A 19,612-nucleotide genomic window follows, 5' to 3' on the forward strand; every position below is an offset into this window, starting at 1 on the left:
ACAGATGGAGTAAAACCCACTCTCACATACCATAGACTGACAAATACAGAGTAAAACACACACTCACATACCATAGACTGAAAGATACAGAATAAAACCCACACTCACATACCAGAAACTGACAGGTACAGATTATAGCCCACATTCACATCAGAAAAACTGAAAGGTGCAGAATGAAGCCCCATTCAAATACCAGAAACAGACAGGTACAGACAGAAGCACACATTACCTGAAACTGACCGAGAGTATAACCCACACTCACCTACCAGAGAATGAAATTTACCGATACAATCCACACATATACCAGAGACTGACAAGTATAGTGTGAAATCCAAACTCACACTCCGAAAACTGTTATATACAGAGTAAAATTCACACTCACATACCATAGTCTGAGAGATAGAGTAATACCCACACACAAATATCAGAAACAGACACAGGTAAAACCCACACTCACATATCAGAAAATGACAAGGACTGTGTAAATCCAACACTCACATACCAGAGAATGAAAGATACAGAATGAAACCCACACTCACTTACCAGTAATTGATAGGTACAGAGTGAAAACCTCCCTTCCATACCATAAACTTACATGTATAAAGGAAAAGCCACATTCGCTAACCAGAGACTGACAGATACAGAATAAATACTACACTCACTGGTGGGCGTAGTCTATAGGCCCCCTAATAGTAACTAAACTGTTGGATGGAGTATAAATCAAGAAATAATGGAGGCTTGTAAAAAAAGGAACCGGAATAATCATGGACAATTTTAATCTTCATATTGATTGAACAAATCAAATTGGCCAAGATAGCCTTGACGAAGAATTCAGAGTGTATCTGGGATAGTTTCCTTGACAGTACTTTGTGGAAACAACCAGGGAGCAAGCTATCTTAGATCTGGCACTATGTGATGAGAACATAAGAACATAAGAAATAGGAGCAGGAGTAGGCTACTTGGCCCCTCGAGCCTGCTCTGCCATTTAGTAAGCACATGTCTAATCTGATCATGGACTCAGCTCCACTTCCCTGCCCGCTCCTCATAACCCTTAATTCCCTTATCGCTCAAAAAATCGGTCTATCTCCGTCTTAATTATATTTAATGGCCCAGCCACCACAGCTCTCTGGGGCAGAGAATTCCACAGATTTACAACCACCTGAGAGAATAAATTCCTCCTCATCTCAGTTTTAAATGAGTGACCCCTAATTCTGAGACTATGTCCCCTAGTTCTAGTTTCCCCTATGAGTGGAAATATCCTCATTGCATCCACCTTGTCGAGCCCCCTCATTATTTTATATGTTTCAATAAGACCACCTCACATTCTTCTGAACTCCAATGAGTATTGGCCCAACCTACTCAACCTCTCATCATAAGTCAACCCCGTCATCTCCGGAATCAACCGAGTGAATCTTATCTTATTCAGTGCAAGTATATCCTTTCTTAAATAATGAGACCAAAACTGCATGCAGTACTCCAGGTGTGGCCTCACCAATACCCTGTAAAGTTGTAGCAGGACTTCTCTGTTTTTATACTCCATCCCCCTTGCAATAAAGGCCAACATTCCATTTGTCTTCCTGATGACTTGCTGTACCTGCATACTAACTTTTTGTGTTTCATGCACAAGGACCCCCAGGTGCTTCTGTACTGCAGCACTTTGCAATTTTTCTCCATTTAAATAATAATTTGCTTTTTTATTTTTTCTGCCAAAGCAGACAACCTCACTTTCCCACATTATACTTGGGACGGACTCCACTTGGAATGTGCTGGGGTTAGGGTCCTGGTGAACCGAATAACTAGGGCTGCAGAGAGAGCTTTAGTAATCAGTGGTGGTTAGGGTTCAGGTGAGCAGAAACCTAAAAGCTCAAAGAATAAGGTGAAGGCAATAGAGCAGGGTAGCATTGGGGGAAACAAAAACGGAACAGGAAGGGACAGAATCTATAAACATAAGCGTGTATCAGAAGCTGGGGCCATAGCAGGAGAAAAACCATGCTAACTCTGCTTGACTGAATTATGCTTTTCCAAATGTCCTGCGACAAATGTTAGGTGAACTGGTCTTGTGACACTGTTGTGAAGTGCCTTGGGACATTGTACTACGTTAAAGGTGCTATATAAATAAAAGTTATTATTATAGGAAAGCTGCAGGTTTATGCGTCGCCACCGAGATTCATCGAGACGTAGAGCGCATGTGTGGCCATCTTTGCAAAAGAGCAAAGTATGGGCGGGGCTACAGGATCCCAGTGAACCCAGCCAGAGTCAGCACCTTCAGGGGAGGAGAGGGAGAGGAACCAGTGAGTGTAGAACTGAACCCAGCCAGAGTCAGCACCTTCAGGGGAGGGGAACCAGTGAGTGTAGAACTGGACCCAGCCAGAGTCAGCACCTTCAGGGGAGGAGAGGGAGGGGAACCAGTGAGTGTAGAACTGAACCCAGCCAGAGTCAGCACTTTCAGGGGAGGGGTACCAGTGAGTGTGGGACTGAACCCAGACAGAGTTGGTGGTGAAAACTGGGAGCAGAGGATACGCTGTCTTCAGACGTGCGATGTGTTTGAATTTCAGCACAGGGAGGATGGAGAGTGCATAGGACAGTGATTTACAGCTTTGGAGGAAGAATAAGGGGTAAGCCATTTAGGACTGAGATGAGGAGAAACTTCTTCACTCAGAGAGTTGTTAACCTGTGGAATTCTCTATTGCAGAGAGTTGTTGATGCCAGTTCATTAGATATATTCAAGAGGGAGTTAGATATGGCTCTTAAGGCTAAAGGGATCAAGGGGTATGGAGAGAAAGCAGGAAAGGGGTACTGAGGTGAATGATCAGCCATGATCTTATTGAATGGTGGTGCAGGCTCGAAGGGCCGAATGGCCTACTCCTGCACCTATTTTCTATCTTTCTATGTAACAAGAGAGGAAAAAAAGATTCCATGGAATCTAGAATTGTGTGTTCTGAATTTCTGCCCTGTACTTGCAGTAATGATTTTTGTAAACTCCTTTTCCAAGGTATTGGAAGGGGAGGATTTGCAGATGGGAAACTCAAACCAAACGGAATCACTCGATTCCTCCGGACCTGAATATCATCGGCCTTTGCATGTGGAAGGAGAAATGTTTGTCTGTTCTGTCTGTGGGAATAGATTTCAAACATCAGTGTGACTGGAAAAGCACCAAGACACACACACCCGAGTGAGAGTGTTCCAGTGCATTGACTGTGGAAAGAGCTTTAACCAGTTACACAGCCTGAAAAAACATTGCACCATTCACAGCGGGGAGAAACCGTACATGTGTTCTGTTTGTGGCAAGGCTTCAACTGATCATCCAACCTGGAGAGACACAAGGACACCTGCACCATGGAGAAACCATGGGAATGTGGGGACTGTGGGAAGAGATTCATTTCCCCGTCTGATCTGGAAATTCATCGACGCAGTCACACCGGGGAGAGGCCGTTCACCTGCTCTGATTGTGGGAAGGGATTCAGTCGGTTATCCCACCTTCTAACTCACCAGCGAATTCACACAGGGGAGAGACCATTCACCTGCTCTGAATGTGGGAAAGGATTCACTATGTCATCCCGCCTGCTGACACACCAACGAGTTCACACTGGGGAGAGACCGTTCATCTGCTCTGTATGTGGGAAGGGATTCACTATCTCATCCATCCTGCTGATACACCAGCGAGTTCACACTGAGGAGAAGCCGTTCACCTGCTCCGTTTGTGGGGAGCGATTCGCTTGGTCATCCCACCTGCTGGTGCATCAGCGAGTTCACGCTGCGGAGAGGCCGTTCATCTGCTCACTGTGTGGGAAGGGATTCACTCAGTCATCCCACCTGCTGACACACCAGCGCATTCACACTGGGGAGAGGCCATTCACCTGCACTGAGTGTGGGAAGGGATTCACTCAGTCATCCCACCTGCTGACACACCAGCGCATTCACACTGGGGAGAGACCGTTCACCTGCTCTGTATGTGCGAAGCGATTCACTCGATCATTCCACCTGCTGAGACACCAGCGAGTTCACAAGTGACTGCAGGGTTTGGCTACTACTGTTATCCCAGACTGAATCGTGTTCATTCTGACCGTTGGGGTTTCTTTCTGCTGATATTGATTACCCTATAACTGGGCTGGAGTTTAATATTCTGGATATTTGATCAATTAATCAATGGGAAATGGGTCAGATAAAAATAATACTAATTGTGTTTGCATCTCATCATCATAGGCAGTCCCTCGGAATCGAGGAGGACTTGCTTCCACTCCCAAAGTGAGTTCTTTGATGGCTGAACAGTCCAATATGAGAGCCACAGACCCTGTTACAGGTGGGACAGACATTCGTCGAGAGAAGGGTTCGGTGGGGCTGGTTTGCCACTGCCTGTGCTTGGCCTCTTCATGCTCTTTGCGTTGAGACTCGAAGAGCTCAACGACCTCCCGGATGTACTTTCTCCACCTCGGTGGTCTGCCGCCGGGGTCTCCCAGGTGTCAGTGGTGATGTCGCACTTTAACAACGAGGCTTTGAGGGTGTCCTTATAACGTTTCTGCTGTCCTCCTTTGGCTCGTTTACCATGAAGGAGCTCGGCATAAAGCATTTGCTTAGGGAGTCTCGTATCTGGCATGCGCACTATGTGGCCTGCCCAGCGAAGCTGATCGAGTGTGGTCAGTGCTTCAATACTGGGGATGTTAGCCTGGTCAAGGACACGGCTGTTGGTGCGCCTGTCCTCCCAGGGGATTTGCAGGATCTTGTGGAGACATTTATACTTCACTCTTTAAAGGGATTTCTTCAAGTACTGAAAGCTGCAACAAATTGAGCTAAACTTTGTTCAACAATTGATAAAATTAATGGAATCTGCAGTTTGGCTTTGAACTTCTTTGGGATGGCGCTGGACATGATGTGCCTTGAAATACCTCCTGTGTCCAGTAGATGACGCTGTCCCTCCAATTAACTCCGACTGAGAGGTGCGTGACTCAAGCAGGAGGAACGAGGGCAGCTCAGGTTAGACACTGCACCCCACAGGGACATCACACATTGCCCCCTCCCTGGGGCAGCTCAGGGTCAGACACTGCACCCCACAGGGACATCACACATTGCCCCCTCCCTGGGGCAGCTCAGGGTCAGACACTGCACCCCACAGGGACATCACACATTGCCCACTCCCTGGGGCAGCTCAGGGTCAGACACTGCACCCCACAGGGACATCACACATTGCCCCCTCCCTGGGGCAGCTCAGGGTCAGACACTGCACCCCACAGGGACATCACACACTGCCCCCCTCCCTGGGGCAGCTCAGGGTCATCACACATTGCCCCCTCCCTGGGGCAGCTCAGGGTCAGACACTGAACACACTGCACCCCACAGGGACATCACTCACTGCCCCCCTCCCTGGGGCAGCTCAGGGTCAGACACTGAACACACTGCACCCCACAGGGACATCACTCACTGCCCCCCTCCCTGGGGCAGCTCAGGGTCAGACACTGAACACACTGCACCCCACAGGGACATCACACATTGCCCCCTCCCTGGGGCAGCTCAGGGTCAGACACTGAACACACTGCACCCCACAGGGACATCACTCACTGCCCCCCTCCCTGGGGCAGCTCAGGGTCAGACACTGCACCCCACAGGGACATCACACATTGCCCCCTCCCTGGGGCAGCTCAGGGTCAGACACTGCACCCCACAGGGACATCACACATTGCCCCCTCCCTGGGGCAGATCAGAGTCAGAACTTGGAGTGGGAAAGGGAGGATGCAGTTGTCGTGGACCATGTAGGGACTAATGCATAGGTAGGGCTAGGTTCTGCTGAAAGAGATGGAGGAGTTGGGGTTCAAATGAAAAAGCTGAACCACAAAGGTAATAATCTCTGGATTGTTACTTGAACCCCACACCAATTGTTACAGGGAGAAGCAGATTCGAACATTAAATGCATGGTTCAAAGAGTGGTGTGGGAGGCAGGGGTTATGCTTTACAGACACTGGCACCAGCACTGGGCAAAGAGGGAGCTGTTCCCTTGCCATGGGTTTCACTTGAGCTGGGCAGGAACCAGTGTCCTGGCGAATTGAATAACTAAGGCAGTAAACAGGGTTTTAAACTATTGAAGGCGGGGTGGGGAGATCCAGGAAAGTACAGCACGGTTTAGATTCAGAGAAAAAGCAAAAGAGACATGTCAAGGATCTAAAGCAGAGTTTTGGATAATAATAAGCAGAGTGGGTCAGGAAGAGACAGAGAGAGTAACAAAGGTAATAGGGCATTACGGACTAAGGAGACATCAAGGAAAAATAGAAGAAAGTCAAAGCTAAAGGCACTATATTTTAATGGACAAAGAATTCTCAACAGAATAGATGAATTAGTAGAACAGATAGAAATTAATAGGTTTGATCTAATAGCCATTACGGAGATGTGGTTGCAAAGTGACCACGGTTGGGAACTAAATATTTCAGGATACATAACTTTTAGAAGAGATGGCAAAATAGAAAAGGAGAAGAGGAAGCCCTGATAGTAAAGGATGGGATAAAAACAGTACAGGGAAAGGATCTTAGCTCAGAAAATCAAGAATCAGTTTGGGTGGAGCTAAGAAACAGCAAGGGGCAGAAAACATTGGTCGGAGTTGTTTGTCGGCCCCCAAACCGTAGTGGTAATGTAGGGCACAGTATAAATCAGGAAATTAGAGGTGCATGTAACAAAGGTAATACAATAATCATGGGGGACTTTAATCTGCATATAGACTGGGGAAACCAAATTTGCAGTAATAGTGTGGAGGACGAATTCATGAAAAGTATACAAGATGGTTTTCTAGATCAGTATGTTGAGGAACCAACTAGAGAACAGGTTATTTTAGATCTAGTATTGTTCAATAAGAAAGGGTTAATTAATAACGTTATAGTAAAGGGGCCCTTAGGGAAGAGTGACTATAATATGATAGAATTTTACATTAAGTTTGAAAGTGATTTAGTTAAATCTGAAACTTGGGTCTTAAATCTAAACAAAGGAAATTATGTAGGTATGAGGGGAGAGTTGGTTAAGGTAGATTGGGAAACTACATTAAAAGGTATGATGGTAGAAAAGCAATGGCTATCACTTGAAGAATTAATACATAATTTACAACAAACACACATTCCTTTTTGGCACAAAAATCCCACAAGAATAGTGGTCCAACCGTGGCCAACAAGAGAAGTTAAAGATAGTATTAGATGACAGAAAGATGCTTAGAATGTTGCCAAAAAGAGCAGTAAGCCTGAGGATTGGGAAGATTTTGGAATTCAGCAAAGGAGGACCAGGAAATTGTTAAGAAAGGGAAAATAGAATATGAAAGTAAACTAGTGAGAGACAAAATAACAGACTTCAAATGCTTCTATGGGTATGTAAAAAGGAAAAGTTTAGTAAAAGTAAATGTGTTTCCCCTACAGGAGACAGGAGAAATTATAATGTGAACAAGGAAATGGCAGAGAAATTAAATGCATATTTTATGTCTGTCTTCATGGAAAGTGGTGCAAAAAACTTGCTGGATCTACTGGAGAACCCAGGGTCTAGCGAGAATGAAGAACTGAAAGAAATTAATATTCATCAAAAAATGGTACTGGAGAAATTAATGGGACTGGAAGCCGATAAAATCCCTGGACCTGATAGCCTACATCCTAGGGTATTGAAAAGGGTAGCTATAGAACTAGTGGATGCATTGGTTGTCATCTTCCAAAATTCCAGAGTCTAGAATGGTTCCTGTGGTTTGGAAGATAGCAAATGTAACTGAGCTATTTAAGAAAGGAGGGAAGAGAGAAAGCGGGGAACTACAGAGCAGTTAACCTGACATCAGTAGTATGGAAAATGCTCGATTCTATTATTAACAACATGGTAACATGCACTTAGAGAATAATAAGATTGGGCAGAGTCAACAATTCGGTAGGCTGCAGCGATCTTCCAGAGAAACATGGAGAGCCTACTCAAGTCGGTACCAAGCACGGTGGTTTTTCAGGACGAAATATTGGTCATGGGTCAGGACACCGTCGAGCACCTACAAAACCTGGAGGAGGTCCTCCAGCGACTGGATCGCGTAGGGCTGCAGCTGAAGAGGTCAAAATGCATCTTCATGGCAACAGAAGTGCAGTTTTTGGGGAGAAAGATTGCGGCGGATGGCATTCGGCCCACATACGCCAAGACAGAGGCTATCAGAACATCACGGAGCTGCGGTCATTCCTGGGGCTCCTCAACTATTTTGGTAACTTCCTACCGGTGTTAAGCATCCTCTTAGACCCTCTACATGTGTTATTGCATAAAGGTGAGAATTGGATATGGGGAAAAAACAAGTAATTGCTTTTGAGAAAGCCAGAAACATTTTATGCTCCAACAAGCTGCTTGTACTGTATAACCCGTGTAAAGACTTGTGCTAGCATGTGATGGGTCATCGTACGGAGTCGGGTGTGTATTACAACAAGCTAACGTTGCGGGCAAATTGCAAACAGTCGCATATGCCTCCAGGAGCTTGTCTAAGGACGGGAGGGCCTACAGCATGATTGAGAAAGAGGAATTAGCGTGTGTGTTCGAGGTAAAGAAAATGCATCAGTGGCAGTTTGGCCACAAATTTGAGCTGGAAACCAATCACAAGCCCCTCATTTCCCTGTTCACTGAAAACAAGGAGATAAATACTAATGCCTCAGCCCACATACAAAGGTGGGCACTCACGCTATCAGCGTATAACTATACCATCCACCACAGGCCAGGCATCGAGAACTGTGCAGGTGTTCTCGGTTGGCTACCATTGTCCACCACGGGGGTGAAAATGGCGCAACCTGCAAACTTGTTGATGGTGGCGCAGCCCGCAGACTTGTTGATGGTCATGGAAGCGTTTGAAAATGATGAATCACCTGTCACATCCCGCCAGATTAGGACTTGGACCAGCCAAGATCCTCTGCTGTCCCTAGTAAAAAAAACTGTGTACTGCATGGGAGCTGGGCCAGCATCCTCGTTGAAATGCAAGAGCTAATCAAGCCATTCCAGCAACAAAAGGACAAGCTGCCCATTCAGGCAGACTGCCTGTTGTGGGGTAACCGCGTAGTGCTACCCAAAAAGGGCAGGGAGACGTTCATCTCGGATCTCCACAGCACACACCCGGGTATAGTAATGATGAAAGCGATAGCCAGATCCCACGTGTGGTGGCCCGGTATCGACTCTGACTTAGAGAACTGTGTATGGCAATGCCGCATGTGTACTCAGTTGAACAACGTGCCCAGAGAGGCACCACTAAGTTTGTGGTCCTGACCCTCCAGGCCATGGTCGAGGATCCATGTCGACTATGCGGGCCCGTTTCTCGGTAAAACGTTCCTGGTGGTGGTGGATGCTTTTTAAAATGGATTGAATGTGAAATAATGTCGGGAAGCACTGCCACCGCCGCCATTGAAAGCCTGAGGCCCATGTTTGCCATCCACAGCGGGCCATGTTTCACCAGTGCCGAATTTAAAGAATTCATGACCTGCAATGGGATCAAACATGTCACCTGGGCCCTGTTTAAACCAGCCTCCAATGGGCAGGCAGAGCGGGCAGTACAAACAATCAAACAGAGCCTTAAACGAGTCACAGAAGGCTTACTCCAAACCCGCCTGTCCCAAGTACTGCTCAGCTACCGCACGAGACCCCACTCGCTCACGGGGGTGCCCCCGGCTGAGCTACTCAAGAAAAGGATACTTAAAACCAGACTCTCGCTGGTTCACCCCAACCTGCATGATCAGGTAGAGAGCAGACGGCAGCAACTAAATGTAAAAGATGGTCACGCCATTGTGTCACGGGAAATTGATCTGAATGACCCTGTGTATGTGCTAAACTATGGACATGGTCCCAAGTGGATCGCGGGCACAGTGATAGCCAAAGAAGGGAGCAGGGTGTTTGTAGTCAACTTAGACAATGGATAAATTTGCAGAAAGCACCTGGACCAAACGAGGCTGCGGTTCACAGACTGCTCTGAACAGCCCACATCAGGCACCACCTTTTTCGAGCCCACAACACACACCCAAAGGATCAACGACACCACCCCGGACCAGGAAATTGAACCCATCATGCCCAACAGCCCAGCAAGGCCAGGCTCACCCAGCAGCCCTGCAGGGCCAACAACATGCCAGCCCAGCGAGGGCACAGCCAACACACCAGAACAGACATTTGTACCGAGGCGGTCCACCAGGGAAAGAAAGGCTCCCGACTGCCTCACCTTGTAAATAGTTTTCACTTTGACTTTGGGGAGGAGTGATGTTGTATATCTGTAAAGCATGCACTCCCATGTTCCGCCACCAGGGAGTGCATCCCCTGAAATCCCAAGGGATCCCAGCATCCCTTCGGAGCACTGTATATAAGCCGGCCCCTAAGGCCTGTTCCTCACTCTGGAGTGTCTTAATAAAGACTGAGGTCACTGTTACTTTAACCTCCCTGTGTGCAGTCTCATCTATGTTAGGAAATGTTTAAGTGCACATCGAAGTATTTTTTAAATGTGGTGAGTGTTCCTGCCTCTACCACCCTTTCAGGCAGTGAGTTCCAGAGCCCCACCACCCTCTGGACAAATCAATTTCCCCTCATATTTCCTCTAAATCTCATACCAATTACTTTAAATCTATGCCCCCTGGTTGTTGACCACCTCTGCCAAGGGAAACAGATCCTTCCTATCCACTCTATCCAGGCTCCAGATAATTTTATAAACCTCAATCAGGTCTCCCCTCAGCCTCCTCTGTTGCAAAGAAAACAGACCCAGCACCTCCAATATTTCCTCATAGCCAAAATTTTCCAGTCCAGGCAACATTCTTGTAAATCTTCTCCACATCCTTTCCAGTGCACTCACATCTTTCCTGTAATATGGGGCCCAAGTTTCGAGCTGGGCGCCTGTTTTTCGCGCCTAAAACGGCGCCTAAAAAAATCCCCGGTATTCTCCACCTACTTACAGGTCCTCTGGCCCTCGGCGCAGCCAGCATGAGCTGTGGGGGGGGGCGGAGCCAGGTCCCGGCGCTGAAAACAGTGCCGGGACCTCTGCATTTGCACGCTACAGTCGGCACGCAAGTGCAGTAGCACCAGGCGCCGAACTGTGTGGGAGGGGCCCAAAGCACGCAGCCCCTAGCCCTGGCTGAATGGCCTCACTGGGGCTGCGTGAATGAGGCTCCTCCCACGGCCAGCTCCTGTTCCCCCCCCGACCAGACCCGACACCCACTCCCCCCCCGCCGACCAGACCCGACCCGACACCCGCTCCCCCCCCACCCCGCCGACCAGACCTGACCCGACACCCACTCCCCGCCCCCCCGCCGACCAGGCACCCGATCCCCCCCGCCGATCAGACCCGACCCGACACCCGCTCCCCCCCCCCGCCCCGACCCGAGACCCGCTAACCCCCCCCCCCCCACCCTGACCCGAGACCCGACACCCACTCCCCCTCGCCCCGACTGATCGTCCTATCACGAGAGATTAAGTGGATTCGGCCGATATTATCTAGAGCTCAGAAGTATGAGAGGTGATTTCATTGAAACATACAAAATTCTTACAGGGTTTGACAGGGTAAACAACATACAAAATGAACTTACAGTCCGCAAGTGTGACCGAGCTTCCAGTCGCCTGTCACTTTAATTCTCCACTCCACTCCCACTCTGACCTCTCCATCCTTGGTCTCCAGCAAAGCTCAACGCAAGCTCGAGGAACAGCACCTCATCTTTCGTTGAGGCACTTTACAGCCCTCTGGACTTAACATCAAGTTCAACAATTTCACAGTGTAACCGCTGCCAATTTTTGGCTCCCTCCCACCTCCCCCCGTGCCCCACCCCCCACCCAGCCAGAGCCTGTTTTGTTTCCTTTCTCCTTGTCGCTGATTGGATTTTTTGAGGAGGTAACCAAGAGGGTTGATGAGGGTAGTGCATACGATGTAGTACATATGGACTTTAGCAAGGCATTTAATAAGGTCCCACATGGTATACTGGTCATGAAGGTTAAAGTCCATGGGATCCAGGACAAAGAAGCAAGTTGGATCCAAAATTGGCCACCCCGGCCGACAAAGAGCCGCACAGCCCTTGGGCAGCAGCCCTAAAGGTTACATATAAACCTATGAACAATGACAGAAAGGCAAAGAGTACCCAGCCCAATCAGTACACCTCACACAACTGCGCTATCTCTTATACTGAAACATTCCACACTCCACCCCCAACCGGAGCCATGCGATCTCCTGGGAGAGGTGAAAACCAGATAAAAATCCAGGCCAATTTAGGGAAAAAAAATGAGAAAATTCCTCTCCGACCGATCCAGGCGATCGAAACTAGTCCAGATCATCACCCTGGCAGTATTATATTCCCTGCAGTACTTACCATTATATCTGCACCATCCAACAAAAGGTCATCCAGTGTAATCCCAATTACCAGCTCTAGGTCCGTAACCCTGCAGGTTACTGCACTTTAAGTGCCTATCCAACCATCTCTTAAAAGTGGTGAGGGTTTCTGCATCCACCATTCTTCCAGGCAACGAGTTCCAGATCCCCACAACCCTCTGTGTAAAGAAGCCCCCTCTCAAATCCCCTCCTAAAGCTTCCACTAACCACCTTAAAACTTTACCCTCTCATTATAGACTCCTCCACCAATGGAAATAGGCCCTTACTATCCACTATGTCCAGGCCTCTCAATATTTTGTACACCTCAATGAGGTCTGCTCTCAATCTCCTCTGTTCCAATGAGAACAAACCAACCCAGCCTATCCAATCTGTCCTCATAACTAAGATTCTCCATTCTAGGCAGCATCCTAGTAAATCTCCTCTGCTCCCTCTCTAGTGCAATCACATCCTTCCTATAACACGGCAACCAGAACTGCACGCAATACTCCAGCTGTGGCCTAATCAAAGTATTATACAATTTAAACATAACCTCCCTGCTCTTATATTCTGTGCCTCGACCAATAAAGGCAAGTATTCCATATGCCTTCTTAACCACCTTATCCACCTGGCCTGCTACTTTCAGGGATCTGTGGACCAATGGTGGAGCTTTGGAGGCGCGGCCTATTCAGTTGGAGCTCTGCTGTAGTGAGAGAAGGAACTCCCTGCTGAAGCTCCTGTCTGGAAGGCCTGGAGTGAGCCCTGAGACCAGCCCAGGAAGAGGAGGAAAGGGCTGGCTTACTGCAGTTCAACATCCAGAGGGAGAGGAGGAGAGCAGAAAAATGTATCAACTTTATTACTGCTACAAAGAGTTGGAGAGAGGGGGAAAAGAGCAACAACCTGTATGAAAGGAGGGAGATTCTACAACATTCTACAGGTGGGTGTTGGTGCATTCCCCGAAAGACATTGTTTTATTGGTGGGGGGAGAAAAGAAGATTTTCTTCGAGGCCCGGAACATCGCGGGGGTGTGTGTGTGGAAGTGTGTGGGGGTCTTGCTTACAGCTAGGCCCCACACACCACTGAAGCACCCCTCCCCCATTGCCTAGCCTGGGATAGCTGGAGCTACCTGGCTGAAGATTTACTAATCACCCTATTAAACATCGTTGGGAGTGTGTGCCTGGGTGGCTCCAGCTGTCCCAGGTGAAGACATCTTCTCCTCCCACCCGAAAACCATCCCATAAGACTGTGCCTTGCTTTGTTTTTCCATCATCTAGGGAGTGCGCCCCAGAAAAACACCCACCCATCGCTGTGAGGGGAGACCTGCCCTCACAGCTTCCCTCTCTCTCTGTCACTCTCTCTGTCTCTCCCCTCTCTCTCTGAGAGCCCTTTCCTCCTTAATTGGAAAAACAATTAAGACAACTGAGCAGAGGGAGCAAAGCCCCTCCCCAATTGTCAACTAGGGGAGAGGTGTGCCTCATTGAGAGCTCCTCTGCTCAGAAATTCAAACAAGGCCAATTTAAGACCATTAAGGCCTGTGACTCTGGGGTGGGTGTAGCCCTTAAAGGGACCCCATGATGGCAACTCCATCCACGCTGGTGGCAGGGCCAGCTAAGACTTATGCGCAGGCGGCGTCCACATCCACGGCGCCTCCTGCGCCTCCTGCTGCCCTGCCACCATTCAGACTAATTACTAAGAAACACAGGGTCAAGAGCTACACTCACCCCACAATGAGCATTGAGGAGTGCGTGCGGGCGATGGCTGGGGTAGTCGGCCCCTCGGCCATTGTCGCAGCCTCCAAGATGTCTGGGAAGGCTGTATTCTTCCTGGGGTCGGAGCAGGCGGTGTCCCTGGCCCTTGAAAAGGGGCTCACGGTGGGCGGGACATTCCTGCCGGTGGACCCTCTCGAGGCCACCGTGCAGAGGGTCATCATTTCAAACGTCCCGCCCTTTGTTCCCGCTGAGCTCCTCCTCCCTCACCTGCACCAACTGGGGGAGGTAAGGTTAGGGATCAACCCCATACCGCTCGGCCTCAGGGAGAACAGCCTGCGCCACATCTTCTCCTTCCACCGCCAGCTCTTTGTCCGGCTGGCGCGGGAGGAGACAACAGAGGGATCATTTAATGTGGTGCATGAGGGGACTGCCTACCGCGTCTTCTGGACGTCAGACAGCGTGCGGTGCCATGCCTGTAGGGAGGTGGGGCACGTTCGCAAGAACTGCCCCGCCTCCAAGGCCGCCAAATCACCGAAGGCGGCCAAGGCTGGCGCCGCCGCCACCCCTCCCCCTAGTAGCGTCCGCGTGCCTGGAGCCGTAGGTGCGCGGGCATCATCGGAGGTCTTTGTTTTCACGGCCTCTGGCGGGGGGGAGGGAGAGCGTCCGATCGGAAGGAAGGCACGGAGGAAGGCGAAACATCTCGAGGCGCGCCAGAAAGTTTGACCACCGCGCTCAGCCCAACCCAGTCATCGGCGAGCGCGGGGAGCCCTGAGCCCGTGCCCGAGCCCTTGACCAATACCGCAGAGGGGCTCTGGCGCGGGCAAGATAAGAAAAAGGGGGGTGGCGGTGCGGGAGGCCTCGGCAGACATGGAGGTCTCCCTGCCTCCGCGCACCCCCAGGAACAAAAGGAGGCACCGCTCCAATGAGGCGGAGGGGAAACAACATCCCTCCACGGAGGAGTCGGTGCCCGCCGCATGTCCCGCGTCCCCCACCAGCGCACCCAAACTGCGCCATAGACGGGAGGAATCTGTCCCCGGGGAGGGTGAGGCAGTCGAGGCTGCCCAGCCTCTGCCTCCCGGGGATGGCGTGGAGGATCTGCCTGTCGTGGGGGGCGTGGGGCCAGCGGAGGAATGCATTGCCGCCGGGTCGAGCGTCCCGGGGACTGAGGTGGGCGGGGCCAAAAAGGCCGAACCTGAGCCCGCCCAGCCTTTATCCAACTTCCCCCGGGATTTGCTCGACTTGGCAGAAATAAACAGTATTAACAATTTTAATGAATCTGTACACTGTACACGCTGGGCCGGGAGGTGGCGGCGGGGAGGGGGAAGAACCACAACCCTCGCCCCCGACTTTGGAGCTGGGGTACTTGGAGGACCTGGAACATTACTTTGGCCAGGTCTCTCCGTGTTCCCCGGCTCCTGGGGCGGAGGAGGAACCCCTTCCGCTGTCACTTCCTGACCCAGCACCATTTTTAAAAGAGCCCAGTGGGGACTCCTCTGTCGACGATCCTGGGGGTGGTGATCGGGGCAGAGCCAGGGCCGGATGGAGTGGCCGGGCTGTTTGCCGTACCTCGTGCGGTCGACGGGCCGGCTGCTAGCGGCGACCTCCCGGAGGAGGACGGGGACTCGGTGGAGGACGCGGGTGAAGATCTCGAGTCCGTCGCCAGTGAGGCGGTGGATCTCCTCGTGCCCGCCGCTGAGTCCCCCCTCATTCCCGTAGAGGAACTCCGGGACTTTCTGGTCCAGAGCCAGGGTCGCCGCAACCGAACCCATCTGGCCCGGGAAAGATGGTCCGAGCCGGGGCTGCTCATCGCTTCCGTCCGCGTCGCTGCTAAAACCATGGCCGCGGGCGGGCCCTTATCAAAGGCACAAGGCCTTGAGCTGCGCCGGCTCAAAAAGTTCCTCGCTGGGCTGCTGAAGGAGTGGAGGTCAACAAACGACTCCACTCCACCCCCCACAATAGGTTAGGTAGAGGTTGCACTATGCTCTAGTCATGAAGATAACCATAGCCAGCCTCAACATCAACGGCGGCAGAGAGGCACGCCGTAGATTTAACAATTTTTCGCTCCTGCGGGAGGGGAAATATGCGGTGTGCTTCCTGCAAGAAACCCACACCGTTCCGGGAGACGAAGCCACGTGGCTCCTGGAATGGCAAGGAGAGGTCCGCATGAGCCACCTCACTACCACTTCTTGTGGGGTGGCCATCTTGTTGGCCCCGCTTTTTCAGCCGGAGATCTTGGGGGTCGAGGAGCCCATGCCAGGCCGCTTGCTGCACGTAATGGTTCGCCTGGGGGACGTGCCGCTCCATCTCATGAACGTGTGCGCCCCTCAGCCCGGACCGCAGCAAACGCGCTTCTTCGAAGAGGTGTCCGCTTTTCTTGGCTCCGTCGACGTCGGCGACTGCTTTGTCGTCGGGGGGGATTTTAACTGCACCCTCGAGGCGAGGGACCGCTCTGGTGCCCCGCAGAGCATGACGGCGATGGAGAAGTTGAGGGACCTGGTCGGGTCCTTCGACTTGGTGGACGTGTGGCGAAATCTCCATCCCGACTGCAGCGCCTTTACTTGGGTGAGGCCTGGAGTAGGATGGTCCAGAGTCGACCGCATTTACGTGTCTCGGGCGTACGTTTCCTGCATCCCAGCGGCCTCCATGCGGCCGGTGCCGTGTTCGGACCACCACCTGGTGTGGGCGGAGATCGCTTCGCTCCACGTGAGGACGGGGTCCGCGTACTGGCATTTTAACAACCAGCTGCTGGAGGACGTACGGTTCCAGGACTCGTTCCATCGTTTCTGGGCCGACTGGAGTAGGAAGCAGGGGGGCTTCCCCTCCTTGAGGCTATGGTGGGACGTGGGCAAGGCTCACGTCCGCGTCTTCTGTCAAGAGTATGCGAGGGGGTCGACCAAGAGGCGGGCAGCCAGGGTCGGGCGCCTAGAAAAAGAGGTGCTCGAACTGGAGTCCCGTCTCAGTCAAGTCGTCGAGGACCCGGCCCTGTGGATGGTGTACAAAGCGAAGAAGGCCGCGCTGAAGGACCTGCAGCTCGTCGGGTCCCGAGGCGCATTCGTGAGGTCGCGGATCCGGTTCCTGCGGGATCTGGACCGCGGCTCCCCCTTCTTCTACCAGCTGGAAAAAAGACAGAGTGTCCGTAAGCAGCTCTTGGTGCTGCTGGCCGACGACGGCTCTCTCGTCTCGGATCCGGAGGGCGTCAACAACAGGGCCCATGAATACTACGGGGCTCTGTTCTCTCCGGAGCCGTCCAGCGAGGAAGCGCGTAGAGTTTTGTGGGAGGACCTGCCGAAGGTCAGCCCGGAGGGCGCCGAAAATCTGGAAGCTCCGCTAAGCCTGGCGGAGCTGACCAGCGCCCTCGCCCGGCTCTCGAGGGGAAAAGCCCGGGGGCTGGACGGGCTGACCGTGGAGTTCCACAGGGCGTTCTGGGATGTCCTGGGGGGCGACTACGCGTGGGTCCTGGGGGAAAGTCTGGCGACCGGGGAGATGCCCCTCTCTTGGCGCAGGGCAGTCATCGTCCTGCTGCCTAAGAAGGGCGATCTCCGCCTCCTTAAGAACTGGCGCCCGGTCTCCCTCCTCAGCACGGACTACAAAATTTTCGCCAGGGCGATGTCTGCTCGCCTTGGCGCCGTGCTGGACCACATGATCCACCCCGACCAGTCCTACACGGTCCCGGGCCGGACAATCCATGATAACATCCATCTGGTCCGGGACCTTATCCATCATTCCCAGGAGGCTAGTCTGTCGGCCGCCTTCCTATCTCTCGACCAAGAGAAGGCGTTCGACAGGGTGGATCACGACTATCTGTTCGGAAATCTGCGCGCTTTCGGGTTCGGGATGCATTTCGTCGCCCGGATCCGACTTTTGTACACCGCCGCGGAGTGTCTGATAAAGGTTAACGGGTCATTGACGGCGCCCCTTCACTTTGGGAGAGGGGTGCGCCAGGGCTACCCCATGTCCGGCCAGTTATATGCCATCTGCGTGGAGCCTTTCCTGCGCCTCCTGCAGATGAGGTTGACGGGACTGGCTCTGCAAGGGCCGGGCGTGGAGGTCGTCCTCTCGGCTTACGCCGATGACGTGCTCCTCGCGGTAGACGATCCCGCTGACCTGCGGAGGATGCGTGAGTGCCAGGAGATTTACTCGGCCGCATCCTCTGCCAGGATCAACTGGGAGAAATGTTCCGGACTCCTGGTGGGTCAGTGGCGGGTGGACTCCCTGCCGGAGGAGCTCAGGCCTTTTGCCTGGAGCATGACCCATCTCCTCTATCTGGGAGTCTACCTTAGCCCCGACGAGGAAGCCTGGCCAGCGAACTGGCAAGAGCTGGAGGCCAAGGTCGCCGCTCGCCTAGGGCGCTGGACAGGACTGCTCCGAGTGCTGTCCTGCAGGGGTCGAGCGCGAGTCATAAACCAGCTGGTGGCCACCATGTTGTGGTACCAGCTGGTCACTTTGACCCCTCCCCCTGCGTTTGTCACCAAGATACAGAAGAAGCTGGTGGACTTCTTCTGGAACAACAGGAAGCACTGGGTCTCTGCCACCGTCTTGAGTCTCCCGCTTGGGGAGGGCGGTTAGTCGTTGGTGTGCGTCAGCACCCAGCTCGCGATATTCCATCTTCAGACCCTGCAGAGATACCTTTACGTTGAGCCCCCTCCTAGGTGGCGTGCTCTGGCGACGTATTTCTTCCGCCAGCAGCACGGTCTCAACTACGACACGCAGCTCCTGTTTGTGAGCTTGGGGGGCATCAGGACCGCCTTCCAGGAGCTGCCTGTCTTTTACCAGGAACTCACCAGGGTCTGGAACAAAGTCTCCACCAAGCGCAGCTCTCCACCGGCTGGAATGGCGGCTGTCCTGCAGGAGCCGCTGCTCGGGAATCCGTACCTCCACGACCGAGGTTTTAGGTGGCGGTCGGACGAGAGGGCTGTGGCTGGTGAGGTGACCAGAGTCAGGGACCTGCTCGATGGCGGAGGAGCGGGCTGGATGGCGCCAGACACGCTGGCGCAGCGCCTAAATTCCGCCAACGTCCGCCGCGCGGCCGATGCCATCGAGTCGCTAAAAACAGCTCTAGGCCCTGACTCTGTTAGGTGCATCGAGGAGGCTCATGCACGTGGGGAGATCCCGTCGGAACTGACCCCCGTCCGGACGGAATTCCTCATCGGCGCCAAACCCCGGAACCTCCCTCGGGAGCCGGCACCTCACAACTTGAGCCGCCTCGAGGAAATCCCCTCCGTGCCTTTCAGTTCCGCGCGGAGGGGTTTCCTGTACGGGCTGCTCCTGCACACTCTCACCTTTGAAATCCTCGCCTGCCGTCCGGACACGCCATGGCATACCATCTTGCCGTCCGGAGGAGGCGGGGGTCCCCGATGAAGGGCACTCTACGCGGGAGTCCTCCCAGTATTTATCGGGGACTTGGCCTGGAGGGTGGTGCACGGAGCAGTGCCGTGCAATAAATTTTTAAGCCGGTTCACGGGCTCCCAGGCCGCCTGCAATTTCTGCGGTCTGGAAGAGTCCGTGTTCCATGTTTTTATTGAATGCATGAGGTTGCAGCCCCTGTTTTCTTATTTAAAGGGGCTGCTCCTGAAATTTTGGCTGCACTTCAGTCCCACACTCCTGATCTTTGGGCACC

The 19,612-nt window shown here is 52.3% G+C and overlaps 2 protein-coding genes across 9 annotated transcripts in view; both read left to right on the forward strand.

The window, feature by feature from the left end:
* The window catches only part of LOC139273731 (zinc finger protein 664-like), a 316,000-nt gene that overhangs the window by 192,429 nt on the left and 103,959 nt on the right, over positions 1-19,612 (forward strand). The window lies entirely within an intron of this gene.
* LOC139273724 (zinc finger protein 3-like) overlaps positions 1-19,612 on the forward strand; it is a 106,471-nt gene that overhangs the window by 80,955 nt on the left and 5,904 nt on the right. For 6 of the 8 annotated variants that reach the window (XM_070890768.1, XM_070890769.1, XM_070890770.1 and 3 more), the window contains one exon: positions 2,993-5,057. In XM_070890768.1, the coding sequence (XP_070746869.1) occupies positions 3,337-4,011 (675 nt within the window). In that variant the 5' untranslated portion in view covers positions 2,993-3,336 and the 3' untranslated portion in view covers positions 4,012-5,057. Of the gene's footprint in view, positions 1-2,992; positions 5,058-7,382; positions 10,379-12,932; positions 13,224-19,612 lie in introns of those variants that run through there. The other 2 variants (XR_011595324.1, XR_011595325.1) reach the window with 2 other exon arrangements.

This window comes from Pristiophorus japonicus, chromosome 9, assembly GCF_044704955.1.
Source record: "Pristiophorus japonicus isolate sPriJap1 chromosome 9, sPriJap1.hap1, whole genome shotgun sequence".
Classification (NCBI taxonomy): domain Eukaryota; kingdom Metazoa; phylum Chordata; class Chondrichthyes; family Pristiophoridae; genus Pristiophorus; species Pristiophorus japonicus.